The sequence below is a fragment of the Lycorma delicatula genome, chromosome 10 (assembly GCF_047948215.1).
Source record: "Lycorma delicatula isolate Av1 chromosome 10, ASM4794821v1, whole genome shotgun sequence".
In the NCBI taxonomy this organism is placed as follows: domain Eukaryota; kingdom Metazoa; phylum Arthropoda; class Insecta; order Hemiptera; family Fulgoridae; genus Lycorma; species Lycorma delicatula.
In genome coordinates this window covers 32,565,861-32,586,386 of record NC_134464.1, presented here as the reverse complement: position 1 = coordinate 32,586,386, position 20,526 = coordinate 32,565,861, and the positions used below count along the sequence as shown (strand labels likewise).

Sequence of the window (20,526 nt, the reverse complement as noted above, 5' to 3'; positions counted from 1 at the left end):
TCCTTTTTAAAATTTTCCCACATAATTGGATACTGTCATTACTATGAATATTATTTGTTTAAATTATTTTAGTTATTTATAAACTGATGCATGGATATTCAAAGTAATAAATACAAAAAAATAAATTACAGTTTAGGTAGCAATAAACTGTAAATAAAAATTAATAATTTTATTATACTATATATATTTGTTGATGATGGTTGACAATGAAAGTTATCCTAACTATCATCTTTCTAAACTAGAAAACTGAACTGAATTTATACAATCTACTCAAAACTCACACTGGGGTTTTCCATCACTCTTCCAACCACCAGTGACTAGTGGATTTCTCTTCCTGACATCAGCTAGTGTTTTTTATGTTGTTGAGTTAATTGGGCCCTTATTTGGAATGTGGCTGAAAAGAGTTAACACAATGTGAACCGAGTTTAAATGACTTTAATTTACCCTAGTTCCCGGGCATTTAAACCAAGAAATTTAAATTTGCGTATGCGTTTAGAAAAAAAATTATATCTTCATTCACCATTGTCCAAATTCCACGAAACTTGCTGAAAATCAGGAGGGGAGATTCTAGTATTGCTTCAAGGTGTGGTACCTCTGAAAGCAGCTTTCTTTATGAAGTGGTACCTGGCAAAACTTACAAATGTACTTTGTTTCTTTTCTAAGTATTTTTGCAACACACACTCTACATGATCTTGTAGGATCATCATGTAGGATTTTTTCCCTCCAGAACTAACAATAACATTAAGAGCATGTTTCTTCATGTCACCACTCAGTCTGTATGTGGGGGGGTCACTAAATGGGGCACGTTTGGTTGGTTGGGAAGGACTTGGTTGAACACTGTCAGTGTCTGGTTCAAAGTCAGAATCTTGTGAGGTTTCCCTTTCTATTGGTGTCCAATTCTTTTCCACAGCCAAAAGAAAGTTCTTATATGTAATTTTTTTGGGGAGGTTCAAACAATTGTATATTCTGAATAAATTCAAAAGACTACAATTTATTAGGAAGATATAATCTTCACTTTTTAATTTATGTAAAATATCTCGCTGCTCTTTTTCTAAGGTACATCATTAGATTTTAATAATTGACCTAATCATTTTTGAATTGCTACCGTATTATACCATTTTCTTGTCTTTCTCATAATTGAGTAATATGACAAGAACTGATCTGCACGAACCACACCTGGTTGTTTTATTGTAAAATGCATACATGCTTGGTTATTTCGTCTCCCGTTTTTCTAACCCTTTTACCAATTGTTTGCTGTTGACTATCATGGATTTTTGAAATCATTCTGATCTCTCTTTTATCTTTCTATCCAATAAGTAGCACACCACCCTTACAGACAAATGTGGATTTCCCTTTTTTCAATTTTTTCAATTTAGCTTTCAAAATGCATGGTAAACCTCTATTAGCCCTTATTATTCCACAAACTGTGGTTTTATTTTCTAATAACCTTTCAGCAATTGATATATTATTGTAAGTTATCTTGGTATACATGATCCCATGAACCAAGATTACAATCAAAGACAGAAAGAATAGTTTTTCTAACCATCTACCTTCCCCAGTATACAGTTCCATGTTACAAACATAACCTGTATTACTTCCACTTACCATTCTGACTAATAACCTATATTTTATCATTTTAGCAGGATTGTATGTTTGAAACTCCAGCCTACCCTACCAGGGAATCATTCCTTCATTTAAAGACAAATTTTGCGTGGGTTTATAAATAGTTTTGAATATATCCAGAAGATTTGAAATAAGAGCTATAATTTTGTACATCTGTCTGTGTTATTTGTTCATTGTTACTAAAATGCCAAAACTGCCAAATTTGTTCAAATCTACTTCTGCTCATCATTTTAGAAAAAAATGGTGTATCAATATAAGAGTCAGTGGCCCAGTCTAATGCGGTCTTTTTGTACTTGTCCTATTACCAAAAGAAGGTCCAAGAATGCTTTCATTTCATTTACAGTCATATTTTTCCATTTGAGAGTTTTAGGTGATTGTCTATGTACTCCTATCAGTTGTTAGTGGTACCTAAATGTTTCATTACACATCAAAACAAAACGATTTTCTCCACAAAAATTAGTTCTATAATATCATTTTTTATTATTGTTATATTTATTAATAATATTTATATATTATTATTTCATTATTAGTAGGTAGAACCATTTCAAAAGGTTCTAAATTTGGTAAATTGTCTATAACTTTCCATGGGTTACCTGAATTTGAGTCATTACTTGAATTAGTTGATTCTGAATCCGAACCGGTATTCAGTGGCACTGGCCTTTTACGAGTACTTTGTTGTTACCCATCAGGTTGGTCTAGTGGTTAATGCGTCTTCCCAAATCAGCTGATTTGGAAAGTCGAGAGTTATAGCGTTCAAGTCCTAGTAAAGCCAGTTATTTTTACACGAATTTGAATACTAGATCGTGGATACCGGTGTTCTTTGGTGGTTGGGTTTCAATTAACCACACATCTCAGGAATGGTCGAACTGAGTATGTACAAGACTACACTTCATTTACACTCATACATATCATCCTCATTCATCCTCTGAAGAATTATCTAAACGGTAGTTACTGGAGGCTAAACAGGAAAAAAGAGAGAGAGTACTTTGTTGTTATATAACACTTCCACTATCACTAGAATCTACATCATCATCTTCACTAAGACAGTCTGACAGTATATCAAAAAGTAATTCGCTTAATTCGTTATCTTTTTCATTGTGTTTATGATTTAAATCCATCAATTTGCACGACGCCATTTTTAGACTGGCTGTAAATCCCATCTTACACAGCTGATATGAATGACATTTTCAAGGTTAAGTATGAACGGGCATTCATTAATGAAACACTTGTGTAAATGTTCAGAGAATATTCAGTCAAGGCTGCGAACATTTAGAACTAATAAGAAGTTCATGAAAAATATAAGAGATGGCATGAGAGTTACCAATGTACTAAACCTGGTGATTCTCGTGAATGGTGTTTTGACAAAACGATACAAATCACGAGAATTCTCACGACTGGTCCACAATGCGTTACAAAAATATAACTCTTTCCATCCCAAACCAAATATTACACAAATGGTCTTACATTGGCCAAATATAGAAGAAATAATCATACTTCAACACACTTCTAAATAAAGTAAATATAAATAAAACCAAAAATATACAACACAGAAATATATCACGCTGACATGCAGGAAAAAACTTGGAGAAAATATCAAATAAATTAAAAAAATCTGGATAAATTTTGGCCATCAGAATAAAATTACTACACGATACAGCCACAAAACAAATGTTGCTACTCTAAAACAGATAAATTGTGTTGCTCTCCTAGTACAAAATTCTAAATATTTAATAAAAAAAAATAATATAGTATATTGTTTTATAGCAGATGCCTTTACATTCGTCATGGTTGTAAGAAAGACACACTTGGTCTCAGTTTTTTCTTGACAGCCAGAGAATGTCTGTCAAGAATCAATGCTTTACATACACTTTCACAACTTAATAGAAGAATTTAATACATTACTAAGTTATATGTACCTTTAAAGCAATTTGTATTGACTGACTTACTGACTGATTCATTAGTTCCCAGCAAAAACTACTACTGAAGATAAATTGATGAAAATTTTTATACATATTCTTCTAAAGCTATAAGTGAACTCTAAGAAAGGATTTTTTAAAATTCCAAGTATAATGGGTTAAAATGGAGTAACAATGAAATTTACTAATATTTTTTTTTAATTTCTCAGTAACACGTGAAGATTCCAACTAGATTTTTGATGTGTGTAATCTTCATGTGAATATCTAAAAACTAACTTCTAAATTTTTAAAAATTTGAACTTGAAAGGCGTGAAAAAAGGTAAAAAAAATTTAAACAATGATTGCAAATTTCTCCCATTTCTGAATATACTAAACAAGATATTCACTAGATTGCGGCTTGCATATACTCTTCATATAAATATCTAAAAACAATTTTTGGGTTCTTCAAATTTGGATTTTTTAAGGGGCGGCTCAACTAACACAACCACTGCTACTATCTGTGCAACACGACTGGTTGCACCTGTCTCTGGTTACTTGACTAAAAAACATAAAATAAGAGTAATTATAAAATTTAAAAAATGAAAAATGAGTACTGTCACCTAGTGGTGTTTGTAAACACCATACTAAGAACTGTGCAAAATACATTTTTACCTGTATGAAGTACGGGTAATCAGTTATAACTAATATTTTTCAGATGGAGACTGATTGTTTTGAAACCCATATTCTTAGATTACTTAAAGTTTTGGGTCCAAAAAAAGTTTTGGCTGACCAAACAATTACTGTGAAGAAATTAAAATACACTGATTTTTTTTAATAAATCAAACAGGCTTTAATTTTTATTTATCATAATTAGTCTCACAAGCATGAGTTAAATGAATACAGCAGGGTCTAAAGGACAGAGCTCTCTGGCTAGACGAGAAGGACAAGCGAAGCGAGCCATAACCAGCTAAATAACCCCTAACTGTGATGGGCATTGCAAGTAACCATATAGCGCAGGTGAAACCATGATTGGGATGCTAAAGATGATGACTAATAAGTCTCAAGGACAATAGTTACACTAGTAAAGTCATTTAGAAATAGCATGTTTAGAACAAAATACAGAAAAAAAAGAAATCAAGATAAACAAATTAAAGAAATAAAAATATTATTCTTACGTAAGGACATTATCTAATCAAACCAAATATCTTGACTTCCAAAAAAAACCAATGAATGAAAAATCCAGAACATAAAGAAAGAAGTTACTTAAAAATAGCATGAATCAACAAATGAAGAAAACTAAATATTAAAGAACCAAAACAAAGAAGAAAAAATTTAACTCCCAACTGTCTTAAAGTTGAAAAAGTGATAATTTTCCTTAAATCATCAATCATAAGGATACTGCTTCAAACAAAAATACCAAGAGCAATTTAAACGCTTTATAATAAAATAAACGTGTATTTGACAACCATTTAATAGATGCAGAGCACAAGCCTATTAATATTTACAATAAACCTAAGTATTCTATTTTTACAAGAAAAAAGTATTTGTTTAAGCTAAAGTTATATTTATCTACAAACTGTGTAGAACAGAGTTATTAATTGAAACTGGTAAACATGATATTACAAATGTTTTTAATTTTATATTAATTATAAAAAAACATGGTAATACATTTGAAAATTAATTAAAGTTCCATGGCTTATTTTTTCATTATCTCATTTTCTGTAATTCCAGTAATAAAAATAAAACGAGAAGCTAATGACCATTGCTGTTGATGCCTGCTCTTTCATAAAAAAAAAAACTATAGAAGATTTTAATGAAAGAAAAACAGAGAAAATGAATGCTTTTTTAAAACAAAGTAGTGACAAAAAACGATCTTGCTTAACAGCGAATGTACATAACAACATTTTTCTATTTTCTTAATATTAATTTTACTTGAATAAATTAATTAACAATACTATTTCTCATAAATTTCATTAATATTTATTTAGTAATTGTAAGAAACATTAATTATGGAACAAACTTTTTATACCTTTGTTAACCTTCTTTTATTAATAATTGCATTTTTCATGACAGTTGATGAAAATTTCATAATGCATCTACAAGATTTCTAAAAAATTATCCCAATATTTGGTATTTTATATTTTATGTGCAATAAAGTATTTAAACATTAAGAATTATTTCTGTTTTAAAAAATTGGTGGTTCCACAATACAGTTAAACCCTGATAATCTAAGACAGTGAAAATCAAGTAAAAAAGATTGCTGTATTCAGATCAGTACATAATATAATACATTATATAAAACCAGATCAAGAGTAGTAAATATAATACTGCAGCAAGGAAAGGAACTGCTCCAAAATTTGCCTGGAGAAGGCAGTTAAAGTCTCAGGAAAATCAGTGGGTCATTACAATAGAATGTGTTAAATAAAGGGGATTTAATTATGACTCTTATTGATGGATAAAAATAATAATTGCTGTAAAACATTTTATCTATAATTTACAACCTCTCTACCCTTGAAATAGGATTTTTTAATAAAACATTCTAGAAGGTAGACACTCTAAAGGAGTAGAAGAGAAAACAAAAGTCATAATAATTTGCGAGTTTAATATTTTTACTATTTTCTTATGTGTGTGGATATATTTCCCATTCCTTATCAAAAAGAAATGGCATATTATTATTGGTTACTGTATGCGATATCACTTGTTTATCACAGTTGATATTTGTTTATTCAGCCAAATATGCAACCCGAAGGTTGATTTTTCAAATCAAAGTAATTTTCTCATTTAAAGTTAAAATGTTTTCTTAAAGCAGGATTTGTTAAAGGAAATTTTATTTAGTTTTTAAATATAGTAAATGATATAAGATTTTGGATTTGATGAATAGACATCAGACTAGATATTCTTCACATCTATAAATTTTATATATTTTGTTCTCGAGCAACAAGCCTTAGGGCATAGTGGAATGAATTTTCAAAAAAAAAATCATTTTATTATAAATCGTATCATATTAAACTTATTTAAAAAAGCCTATTAAAGGTTTTCCTCTCGATTTTCAATGATTTTCTTGGCACCAAAATATCAGCTGAACAGTTCTGTCTTGCTGATATTTATAAAATAAAAGTGCAGTTTTTATTGGATGTAGACTGTCTTTATCAGAAATCTTATTTGAATTATTTGTAATGTCCTTGTCAGCATCATAATTTTCATCTTACTGTCCTTGTTCTATTACTAGATTATTCATAGTGAGAATGATCATTTCATTCTGTTTAAAATTTTGTTAATAGAATCCTTTTTTCAGTTAAATCTTCCATAACTTTTAGATTTTTGAATTTTAATAAATTATATTTATTTGATCAACCTAAGTAGAGAACATAAAATAACATAAATAAAGTAGGATGACTCGTTATTTTATCGTATATGCAAAAATGTTTTCGCGAATTTCTTGCATCATCAGTTGCAATACATTTTTTTTCAAGTGGTTCACATCGAATTACATATTACACATAAATATTATAAAATAATATTTTTTTTTTTTTTTTTTTTTTTTTTTTTATGAAAAAAACATTAAAAACAGTCTAATTTTTAAATTTAATATATAAAAAATGTATATAAAATTGTCCAATTTTTAACTTTGATTCATTGATTTTTATAACTCATATTTAAAAAGTCTAATCATGAAATTTTAACAAAGTTTTTATTGTTTTTTTTATAAATAAATATATATATATATATATATAAAATATTTATGTGTAGTATGTAATTTGATGTGAACAATTTGAAAAAAAAATGTATTATAACTGAAGATGTGGAAAATTTGTGGAAACATTCTTGCATATATGATAAAGTAAGTTAAGTGTCAACCTTCTTTATTTTTGTTCTGTACTTAAGTTTAGCAAATAAATATAATTTTGTGGATTAGTACAGAGGAATATGATTCTTAAAAGAATTGATTTTAGAAAAGTAAATTAATATGAAACCATAGTTAATCAGAGTTTTAATAATTGGGGGTTCTACTGTATCTGTAAATTTATCTATATCTTAGTAGAGTAGTAAACAGCAACTTGTATTTATAATTGCTAGAATTGTGTTAAATCAATTTTTTTCCATTATCATTCATTCATATTAATTAATACTTAATAACAACTTTAATAATTGTTTAAACTGTTGACAGCAGGTTGTTAGCACATTATAATAGCTAATGACCATTTAATATTTTTTCTTACACAGTATTGGTTACTATCAATAACTGAGGTAATAGTTAAATAACAGTTTACATTATAGTTATTACCATGATGCAAATTAAGCATCATTATATTAAAGTTTTTTTTCATATATACTATCCTAATTATTGAACATATCTGTAACCTAATTTTACAACCTAATTTGCAACCTAATTTTTTTTTTTTTTAAATAGCTAGGATACTAAATAACCAATTTTTCTAGAACAAAGGGTAATTATTTAGATTTTACTGTATTCTGAGTACTGTACTATGAGGCATGTTTTTAAAGTAAGTACCGTTTTGAAATTCAGCCACTGCTACACTGCGATCGGTATCCACACATGTGCACTGTGTACCCGCATCCATTTTCTGTAATGGCATCTGTTGGCAAGCCACAGATGTCATTACAGAAATATTCGACTGTGTTTTATGTTTGTTTGTGAGTATTTAAAATGCCTCCTCCTCGAGAATCCCACCGATTCTGAAATATGTGGTGTGATTCATTTTCTTAGCGCTAAAGGCATGAAAGCGGCTGAAATTCTTCATCAGATCAGTGAAGTGTATGGAGAAAACATTATGAGCAATGGAATAGTATGAAAATGGATTAGAGTTTTTAAAGATGGCCGCCAGAATGTTCATGATGAGGAACGGAATAGACGACCTTTCAGTCATTACTGAAGATTTGGTGCAGAAAGTTGATGAAAAAGTGAAAGAGAATAGATGTTTTACAATTTCTTTGCTATCTGAAGAGTTTCCTCAAGTTTCAAGAAGTATTGTCTATGAAATTGTGACCGAAAACTTAAATTATTGAAAATTGTGATAGTGTTGCAGTGGTTATTAAGTCAGGTGGCAGATTTCTATGATGATGGTGTTCAAAAGTTTGTTGCACGATACAAGTGCCTTAATATTGGTGGCAATTATGTAGAAAAGCAGATTAAAGTACAGGCTTTTACGTAAAAATAAGATTGTTAAGAGTAGTGGTCTGGTTTTTTTTTAATTTCAAAACAGTACTTACTTTAAAAACATGTCTCATATGATAATTCAATAAACTGATATATTCATCCAAATACGAGTATGACATGTGTTATCTTTGTGTTTGGGTGGAGACAAATATTGTTATTATGTACAGTTCCTGTATGTATGTGATTAGATTATACCTAATTTTATTATTTTACCTCTCAAACTAAAAAGAAATAAAGAAAAAAGCTATAAAAGAAATATAAAATGTTTTTGTATGCTATAATGACATGTTACTTATAACTACATGTTACTTATAAGTAACATGTAGTTACTTATAATTGTTACTTATAAGTTCCTTTGCAAATGTCAATTTTTTTTTTTTTAATAAAATAATGCTTACCTGTTATTGTTATTAATTTTACTTCAGATTTTATATTATATTTATTACTTTTTTCTAATATGTGTAAATAAATGTTTTGAACAAATCACATAAAAGTTAACATTCTTTTAAAATCTTTTATGTAATTTATGATGAGAAATTTTGTTTAAGATATTTGTTTTCATTATTTCATTAACTAATACTTTACATATAAGCCTTAAGGTAAGATTGAATGTAAAAGTTGGTGAAAATATTTTCATGTATTTTATTTATAAGTTAATTTATTTATTTTAGTATTTTATAAAGATATGTATCATTGTATTTTATAATAAATGTTACAATAAAAATAATAAAAAATACATTTTAGACACTTTTATCACTTAAAAAGGTCAGTAGTTCAAATGCATCAATTTGTGAGGGATAATAGTAATTCCAGATTGTTCCACGTTAACTAGTTCAGTTTTATCTTTAATTGTAAGATTTATATGGTTAATAGTCAAAAAAATAATTTGGACAACACACAGTAAAACTGCATTCAGTATTTTTAACTTTGGCGATCTATATGAAGTAATTCATATGAACATTGTTTTGATCGCATGGTTTTATCTTCCCACTCTTCAACTTTTAGGTTACTACTCCTTTGTGTGTGTTTCAAAAGTTCTAGAACCATCAGATGTAGGGTTAAGTATTTTATAATTTTATATAAATTTTTTTTTTCAGGATTATTTATTATTTTACGTATTCTTATTTTGTTTATTTATTATATTTATGTATTATGGGTTATTATTATTTATTTTTTTATTTAATATTAATTCTATATTATTTACTACTCTGATCAAGGTTTTTTTTCTATTACAATTCTTTCATCTTTTCAGGCAAATGATACATAAATCCTTTTACCCATGGAAAAGCACACCAACCCACTTCTGATGTGAACGAGATGGAAAGACTATTTATTTAATATTTAGATAATGTACTCTGGTATTATTTTTTTACTGCTACCATATAAAACTATAAAAATAGGTTATTAAAAAAAAGAAAGTTTAATGCTATAATTTTTTTTAAGTTGACAATAATGTTGATGAACTTTCTATGAATTTCAATAGAGCTTAAAATTTAACTTTTCAGCAGTTTGTAAAGTCTAAAATTATTATTATTTTTATGAATATAAAATAATTATTTTATATATGAATATTTTTTTTAAATTTATTTGTTTTTTTTTTCAAAAGAGTAATATTAGAAAGAAAATATTTCCACAATGATTCTTTAAATAGATTTTAACAAAACAAATCAACCTTATACTTAGGTACTGGTGAAACTTTTATAAAATGAAATTCATAAAATATTTGGGAATAGAGTAACTATTAAAGGAAAAAATAAAATTGTTATAATTCACTGATATTTTGACTGTCCACAAATTAGTAAAATAACATTTTTAACAGCATGGATTACTTGTGAGGAGAGAAATTCAATTTTAAAATAAATAAATGTAAATAAAGGTTATGAAGTATGAAAAAAAGTAGGGTAATGGGAACTAAATATTTAGGTCAGAGGTCATAACACATCAGAATTTTGTTATTAAGGTAGAAAAATTATAATCATTGAACGAAATGTGGTAGAAGTTAAAAGCAGACTGGCATGAGAAAGTAAAGCTTTCGTTCAGAAATGAAGACTACCAGTAACAAATGCAGATCAAGAGTTAGAAAAATATTATTCAAAATATTTGTTTGGAATGTTGTGCTCTATGATAATGAAATGCTAGAAAAAACAAAAGGAAAAGAATAGCGGTTTTTAAAATATAATCATCAGTCTACAGGAGGATGTTAAAAATTAGGTGGGTTTTTTAAATATGAAGTTAAGAGGTCTTAAGATATATACAGTGGAAAAGAGAGGTCAAAATTGTGCCTCAAATTTCTTTTTTCTTCTATTCATTTTAAGACTTTTTACAATTCCAAATTTCATTGACCCACATAATTTTCAACATCGTCGTGTGGGAGAATAATTATATTTTATATTTTAAAGACCTGTATTGTTTTTCTTTCTGTTTTTCCTATTGTCCATGTTTCATTACGATAAGTGCTACACTTTGCATAAGTATTTTCAAGAAATCTTTTTCTAATTCTTGTATTTGTATAATACTTATTTTTGCTTATAAGGTCTCGTGGCTTTTACCTATCTGTTTTTGATTTCTGTATCATTTCATCCATCCTTCCTAATTTTATTTCGTAAATTAATTAACTGATCAGGATAAAGATTTAATTAATTAAAAGAAAGAAAAATTTAGTTTGAAAATAAATAGTAACACAAAAATAATTAAATTTGACAGACGTGAGGATAATGAGAAATTATTAACACAGGTAGAACATATTAATCAGCAGTCTATTATACTGTTATTAAGTATATTATTAATTAAATAAATAAATTGATTTTTATTGTGATCAGTACATAAAAATACATTATATAGATATTGGTAGATAGCATTATTCTATTACTGCTGGTGTATATTACGGTTCATCTGTCTTAATAATTAATCATTATCCTCCTACCAGTCAAATTTAATTATTTTTTTGTACTTCTATTTATTTTTAAATAAAATTTCCAATAAATCCATGCCATTCAGAATTTCTAGTTACTCATTTTTTGTTTCTGTAAAAGGGTAATGTCGTCTGAAATTAAACATTTAATTTCTTTTTCCTTGGATAGTTACTCTAATCTCAAATTTTCCTGCATTGCTTTGTCTTCAAGTTAAAAAGCAATAAGAACAAGCTACATCGTTGTCCTACTTTTTTCTGATCAGAGTTTGTCTTTCTTCATCTTCTCTTCTTAGCACTACTATCTAATTTTTTGTACAGACTGCATTAAGTCTTTTTTTCCTACACTTCAGTACCATTTTCATTAAAATTTTATGCATTTTGCTCCATTTTAAATTACCAAATGCCTTTTTTAGCTGCTGTTTTGTGGCTTTATTCATTCTAAGCTTGCCTAAATTATTCAGAGCCAAATCTTTTCTTTTGCCGTTATACTATTTCTAAAACCAAACCGGTCTTCTTTTACTATACCTTCTACCAAACGTTCTGTTGTAAATATATCTTATTAAGTATTTTCATTGGATAAGATGTTTAACTTATACTGTAATAGCTGTTACAATTATTTGCCCCTAGTTTCTTTCGTACGGTAACAATTACGCTCTAAAATTTGTGGGTACTTCTCCAGTCTCATAATCTTTTCTTACTGATGTACAAAGCTTATTGAGTCCTACTACTCTTAGACAGCATACTACATTTAGATGCGTGGCGTGAGTGGTAATGTCTCGGTCTTTCATCCAGAGGTCCCGGGTTCAAATTCCAGTCAGCATGGCATTTTCACATGCTACAAATCATTCATCTCGTCCTCTGAAACAGTACCTAATGATGGTCGGGAGGTAAAAAAAAAAAAAAAATATGGTATATCTTACATATTTAATGCTTTGTTCTTACTTAAATCTTTTAGAACTTGGTCACACAACTGATGAATTAAAAAAAAAATAATAAAAATCAGTTGTCAGTTCCTTTTGTTAGTTTTTAATGATTTTATAAGAACAAAGTGATTTATGGTGTTTCTTTACATGCACTCCATCAACCTAATTATGAGTATCATGTTTTAGATAATACTTCAGGTAGATTATAAACAGGTAAATAGATGATTTTTTTAAAGCTTTAATTTCTCCCAATTCAAAAAAAATTGTAATAAATAAGTTAGGTCTATTTAACTACACATCTCAGGAATGGTCGATCTGAGACTGTACAAGACTACACTTCATTTACACTCATACATATCATCCTCATTCATCCTCTGAAGTAACACCTGAATGGTGATTCCCGTAGGCTAAACAGGAGAAAGTAAGTAATATAGGTTTATTTAACTAAAGAAATTCTATTTGTCATATAACAGAACTAATTGTAAAAATCAGTTTCTTCATAGTAAGCAATAACTCAATTTAATTATTTGCTTTTATTTATAATTTTCCAGATCCGGTGAACGTGATGTTTCACCAGTCGGTCGTAGCCGTAGAGGTCGCCTTAGACGACAATCTACATCGATTCAACAGGGAGGTAGACGAGGATCACATTCACCTCGGAGTCCTGAATCGTCATCGACGTGTTCTTCTCGTGACCCTTCGCCATGTAAACCGGTCTCTTCTGCTCCCGTACACGCACCTGCCATTCGTCGACAATCTACTACCGAAGAAATTCTTATCGCGCGCGGATTCCGTCGTCAATCGACGACGGAAGAAATGATACGTTGTCGTAATTTTCGCCGTCAGTCGTCGCAGTCGGAAGATTGTTGCCGGTATCGTGGTCGACGGGATTCGTGTGCTCAAATTACTGATGGTACTCTCGCTACAATGACGGTTGAAACAACAAGCACCTTCTTCGATTCCAGTACACAGACAGGTAAGTTACAGCACTATTTATATTTTATTTGAAATTGTATATTATGTTTTTGTCTTTTTATCTAAATTCTTAAAAACTCTATTCATGTTATCCCTAATTTCTGATACTATATATTTATTCCCTCAAAACTGCTGAATCCTTCCTCTTAAGGACTTTAAAAAAAGCAGAAAAATATTTTGTTGTGTTGTCAAGCAAATTTATTTATTTATGTAAGAATGTTTTATATAAATCGTGTTCAGTTACAACTAAACAATCGTTTTTAATTTTAGAATATATAAATTGTACTTTGGGGTTTCAAATTAAGGGTTTCAATGAAATTTGAAAGCGTGAGTACTTGCTAGGAAAAAATGAAACTTTTTCTATACATCTTATATTGTTGAAAATAAAATTATGTTCTGTTTATGTTTACTCCATTCTTTTTAGATTTGTTTAAAGGGATGTTATACATTTTTTTATTTTCATTGTAATTATCTGTTATGGGGTAAAACTATTACTTCCTATCACTCCCAATTTACTCTGGAATTGACCTACCTAGGCAATCAAAATTTGGAGGGGAAAAAAAAATTTTAGAACTGCAAAAATTTAATAATTTTTAAGAAATTAGTTCCGTAAATTATAAAAAAAAAATTATTGCTTGCGAAGCTTGAGTTTGAGCTATAACAAGATTTTTGCAGGACTTGTTATCCGGTCATGGTAATTTTGAAGTGTATTTGCATGGTATAGGGAGGAGGGAGTCATCCGCCTGCATGTACAGTGGTGAACGGGACTCGGTTGAACACATCCTATTAAGATGTGGTGAATGGATGGATCAATGTAGTTGAGCTGGTATGGCAAATCCAGAACCGGAGGACATAGTCCTGTATATACTATCATTGCATTGTAATTGGAGGAAAGTTGAAGAATACTCGAGGGAGACGCTTCAACGCAAAGATGCAGAAGGCAGAAGAAGAGGGTTCTAGTGTAGGAATGGGTGGACAGCCTTAATCGGGAGGGCCGGCATGCCAAGATGTGTCCGATGATCGATTGGGGACTCCAAGGGAGAATAGGTTATGGAATATAATTGAAGAGACCCAGTACCAGTGGGGGAAATCCAGTGACCTGGGCCCGGTCACCCCCCTCGGCGATTAGAGGCAAGCCGGGGAAGATCCAACCGGTAGGGCCGACCTGCTGGTAGGTGGGGAGGAGGCTCCTTAGAGTTATGAGGACACCCCTGGCTTAGCTTTACTTAATTGTATGACTGGCCCAGGGGAGCAGGGTAGGAAACAAAAAGAAAAAATATCTTTGCAGAAGTGAATCAAGTCGTCAAGTCTTACATAATTAAAATAAATAATTAAATAAACATTGCTAAAAGTCCTACAACTGCGTGTCCTACACGGCAAAATACACATACATACACACACACACACACACACACACAACCTAATGTAATATATTTATCATTTTATTTAAATATAATATTTTTCATTTATTTAATTCAATGATTCTAACCAAAGCACGCTCAAATACCGTATTTAATTCCCGTGGATGTGGCGGTACTAACAACGATGGTCGGCACTAACAAAAGTAATGAAATGTCACAACTTACACAGAACAAATTTCGCTTGTACAATTGGCAGCCTGGTGTAGCCATGAGGATTAACGATCGAGTTCGAGACCCAGCCAGACCGAGTTACTTTTTTACGCTTTAAATATTATTCATTTATTTAATTCTACTGCTCACCTGTTACGTCACAACATAGCCATAGTTTAAAGCATTTTTTTGGGGTGGGGGTGAGATTTTTCAAAGATTTCTTTTGAAAATATTGTTTTTTTTTTTTTAATTAAAAAATATGTCTTAAGAAAAATATGACCTGACTTAGGAGAAATCACGAGATACTGAGGGTATCTGCTGCCTCTCCCCCTTGACCGTTTAAGTTTCAAATTTAATCCATAAGTGTCCCATATATAGAAGTAATCTGACCAAGTTTGGTCAAAATCGGTTTCGTAGTTTTGGAAATATAAGGTGATTTAGAGGCCAACACCGAACACACACATGTACATACAAACATTAACATCTGGAACATTTTCATCTGGTTTTTTTGGTAATTTGAGTTCCTTTTGTGTCAAACCTTGTGAAAGCCGCATATGCCAAAATTGGACTGATATAATACTTTCCCTTTCAGAGCTATGCTTCAACACTATCTAGACAGAAAAGTAAAAATATAAAATAATTCATGATTCAGAAGCTGCTATTGAAAATTATTTTGAGAATATATTTATATACATGTTGAATGGAAAGCAGACAAATCATGTGTGTTATTTTTTTAATTAGCGTTACTTAAAAATTCATTGACAGAAATAATGTTTTTGTAAAAGAAAATTTTTTAATTGTTTTTTTTAAATAAATTGGCGGGAAGATTTTTCAAAAGGTTCTGCAATTTGTTAAAAATAGCAACAGAAACATAAGTTTCTTAGTCAAATTGTTGTGTTAAGTTATTCAAAAACAGTTCTGTTATCTGGTTTGTTAAAGGTAAATATTGTTATTTCTTAGTAAAACAATAAAAATGATAAATTGTTATTTTTCAAGAATAACTCGGCCTGAAGACATTTTGGTGTTTCCTGACCTATTATTTTACTTTTTTTTTGCAAAGATATTGATGTAAATACCACCTCGATTTGCAGCCTAGTGAATTGTGAGTATGTATTATCCAAGTTCCTGGGAAAAATTACTATCCTTTCTTTATTTTACTCACTCTGTCGCTGTAATTTTTGGGTTCTACCATTTGAGCAATTATTCGTATTGGGTATTGTTGCTTCAGTTGTCTACCAAATTCTGAAACTGGTAATTTTACTATTTGAATGACCTCTTTACATACCAGAAGAAAGTTCTTTCCTCAGATATTTCTCCTTTTGCAGGGTTTGTAATAATAAAAAAAAAAACCTGTAACAACTGTATCAGAACTGTTTTGGATATTTAACAGAAAATACTTATCAAATACTTAACTGTCTGTGAATAGATATAAAGCACATTGCATTTACGGAATGGTGAATGCTGGTCTATTATACAAATTGAATAGTTTCAGAATTGTAGAAATGCAAATAAAGTAACAATTTTAACTAGAAACAGATTCTTTTTTCTAATATTTTAGAAAAACATACATTTTACATTTTAGCCTGACCCTAACTGTTTTCTCATTCTCTCACAATACTTCTGTGGCTGTGTTGGGTCTCCATGGGAAGCATAGAGGTAGTGGGCTTATCCAAGAACTTAAAGATTTCTTCATCAACATCTTTCAAATCATATGGCTTGAACATATCACTTAAGTTTGTGTCAAACAGTTCTGTCTTTTGGCTGTCGCAGTATGCTCATCCATTAGGTAACCTTACTGGTGAGAATGGCACCAGCGGCCTTTTGAAATTTCTGATAGCCTCTGTTTATTTATAAATATAAATATAAATATAGTGTTTTACAATAAAAAATGGAGTTGATAAATAATTAAATCGATAAGAAAAAATTTTAAATAAAAGAAAAGTTGGAAAAAATTGTGGTTACTATTATTTTTGCTTAGTAATGCTCAGTGATATATTATTATACTTATTAGATTATAATGACCACATAATACAGATGTATTAAGTTTTTACTGTATCATAATTACTAGTAAAATCTATATATAAGTAGTAATGCGTTGTGTTGTATTATGGTATTACTACTTTTTTCACTTGTTCAACCAACCAGTACAATATGTCAGGAAGTGGTACTAAACCTTGATTGATCTGATTCTTCAAAATTGTTTCAGTTGATTCTGGAGCTATTTTTACATTTTGTACACAATTGTTACACATATGGAAATGTTATGCAAACATTACGCAATGTTATGCAATATTATCTAATGATTTGTGTGTGTGCTTATGCTGAAGTGGAAAGGGTGGTATTTTTATTGGAATTGTACAACAAATTTCTTTTACATTGAAGTTAAGTGTTCCAAGTTAAGTTTTTTTATGTATTATATCATTCATTTCTGATCTTCACACCTCATTTATTAACTTCATCCTGCTTCCTCGCTTCCATTGCAACTCTCAACCATATGTTATAACCATTTACCTTTCCTTTTTTTCTTCCTGCACAATTACTCATACTTTTTTAAATTCTGTTCATTACTTTGTCATTCCTCATTTTATCGGTTCACCATATCTTTTCTATATCCACATCTCAAAAGCCGCAGTCCAATATCTAAAACAAATTGTTACTATGTTAACAGCGATTTATACTTTCCATTATAAATACAGCTTAAAAACATTTTTTTAATTTTATTGACTGAATTAGAATTTTCACATAAAAATTTTAATTTCACAGAAATTAGTTTTACATATGCAATCAAACTTCTTTTTCTAGTTTTTTTTGTGACATTACCACATGCCATTTGTGTTATTCCATGTACCCTATTTGAATGACAAATAGGATTTATCTTAGTGTTCAACTTACTCAAAATTTTACTATCATGAATAGTTTTGGTTTTATATTTAAAAACCTTTTTATTTCCTTTATGTTTATTATTCTTCCTTCGTGCTTTTTACATTCATTAAATGTTCTACTAGCTGAATAACTAAAATATTCAAAATGAATGAATTGGACAATTAATATCAGTTAGTTTAAATTCAATTTGCTTATTACCTGAACTTATTACTTTTTTAACAAGATTTATTAGTTATAACATTATTTTACATTCATAGTATGTTCTGGTTGTATCAGATTAGCAGTACAAATGAGCTCTGGGTCTGTGTGTAAACAGGATGCTCCTTTAGCAATCATCAGGTCTCTTATTGTACTTGTCTTTGTTTCATTACTTCCACTGCAATTGTTGCGGGCAGAAAGAATAAAAGTTACAGTCTCACATTAACACTTTCAGTTTACAAACTAATGTGAGTTAGTGCTTTAAGTTATGCCTAAGAGTCAATTTCGATAAGGTTTCCTACTACAGTGTCACTTAAGTGTATTATTCTAATACAGTACATAGGTTTTATAACTAGAGTGTTTTATAACTAAAGTGTAAAACAATGTATGTTTTGGGTCTATATCATCCTTAACCTTTGAAAAATACATCCAAGCTTGAAAAAACTTACATAGATGAAACTTGGATTGTTTGAAAACTTTTACAGATGCAGATTTGTGTTAGATAAAATAAATAAATAAATAAGCATTCTGTTTATTTACTTATTTTAAAAGATAATTTGTGATTACCTTTCTTAATTATCTTTGATGGGAAATATTTTATAGATTCAGTGAACCTTTTATTAACCTTCTTAACAAGTAAAAATACTATTTTTTCCATGCAATTTGTGTTCCAAATAATTATAATAAGTCTATTTACTATTGGAGTAGAAATAAAATGAAATTTTTCATTAGTCAAAACAAATTAAAAAACACAGCGGTTTGCTACCAATAATTATGTAAACCTTTTGCTTATATTCAACAGAATATTTATCGTGAAATTGTTTTCATTTTTTTGTTAAACACTGTATTAGTATAAAGATAAACTGTAGCCCAGAGGTTAAACAAAATTTTAAGTTAATCACTGAAAGAAGGTTCTCTTGAAAAAAATGATGAAGTTTATAAAATTGTTGCCAATTTTTTAAATGTACTATTGTTTATTTATAAGACTTAAGCTTTTACTTATTACAATGTTAGGATGTGTATATTAAATTCATTATTATACGTCTAGAATATATATATTTAATATGCACATTGTGTGCGAAGACGTTTTCTATTTAATATAAATGTTATATGCATGACTTCATTTGTCTTAATATCCTTCAGTTACGAGCACTAAAGAAAGCGCAATCATAATTTTAGTTTTTTCTTTTCTTTCTTAAGTTTTCTTATTCTACTGTTATATAAAACTGACTTTATATGTACTTTATTTTAAAGTATGTAGTTATTCAGACGTACAGACGTCAGGCGTACAGAAATCTTACTCTTTTTTGTTTTTGTTGTTGTTTTTTTATCATACGCTTAAAAAGTAAAGTAAATAAATTTATTCATAGAAATGTTATTACATGTTTTTTAATGTTTACATGTTACATTAATAACATTAATATTAATAACATTACATGTTATTAATATGTTTTTTTTTACATGTAATAGTGGTACACATTTATGAAAATTACTACATAATCTGTTTCATTAGTAATTTTTTTCTTTCTTCATATTAATCTTAGTAATTCATACCATAAATTTTATAATTTGGTTACAATATTTAATATATTCTTAAAACTATGAGAGTTTTAAATATTCTATTTTACCAAAGGTGGGGGTTAAAATTATTTTATGAATTTATATAAAGAATTATTCGTAGTTCATCATACCTTATTTCCGAATAAAAACAATGCTTTTTATTAAGTTTGAGTGATTATTTTATCCAATTGTAACCATTTGATATGAATTCATAAAAAAAATTTATTAAGACAATTTTTTTATCAACTATTCTTATATATTTCTTTAAAGATAGGAAAATACAAATTGAGATAATCTTCAAATAATTACTGAACAATATACTGTTAATTTATTCATATTTTTTTATTTAGTTGTCAGTAGGTGATTTGATGTGTGATAACACTAAATAATGGAATAACTATTTTCAAGAACAGGCAGTAAACATACTATTCCAAAGCAACTAGGAGAAATGCGCTTCTTCTCACTTCCCATTTATTAGAGGAATATTTAGCTGCTCCTCACTACGGAAAGTCCATTTGAATGTTAATAATTATTTATTCAGTAAGTGAAATTTTCATACTGATCTCAAAAGGACTGATTAATGAACACAACTGTTGTTAGAATAAACAACTGTGGTTGGTACCGTTTGTAATTGAGGTGTTTCATTTGTTGCATAGTCATCATGCTGATACCCTGATCTACCATGAGAAAAGTTTTTTACACCATGTCTGTTCCCGTTTTCTTTTAATTCTAGCCAAACTTTTGAGTTCATGGTAGTTTTGATCTCCATAAAACAGTATCTGTTATTTTTAATGTTCTCCAATCTCCC

The 20,526-nt window shown here is 29.1% G+C and overlaps 1 protein-coding gene across 1 annotated transcript in view; it reads left to right on the top strand.

Annotated features, from left to right (window-relative positions):
• rsh (Rap GTPase activating protein radish) overlaps nt 1-20,526 on the top strand; it is a 912,147-nt gene that overhangs the window by 37,833 nt on the left and 853,788 nt on the right. Inside the window, exon 5 of the mRNA XM_075377737.1 lies at nt 13,083-13,507. Coding sequence (XP_075233852.1) covers nt 13,083-13,507 — 425 coding nt within the window. The remainder of the gene's footprint in view (nt 1-13,082; nt 13,508-20,526) is intronic.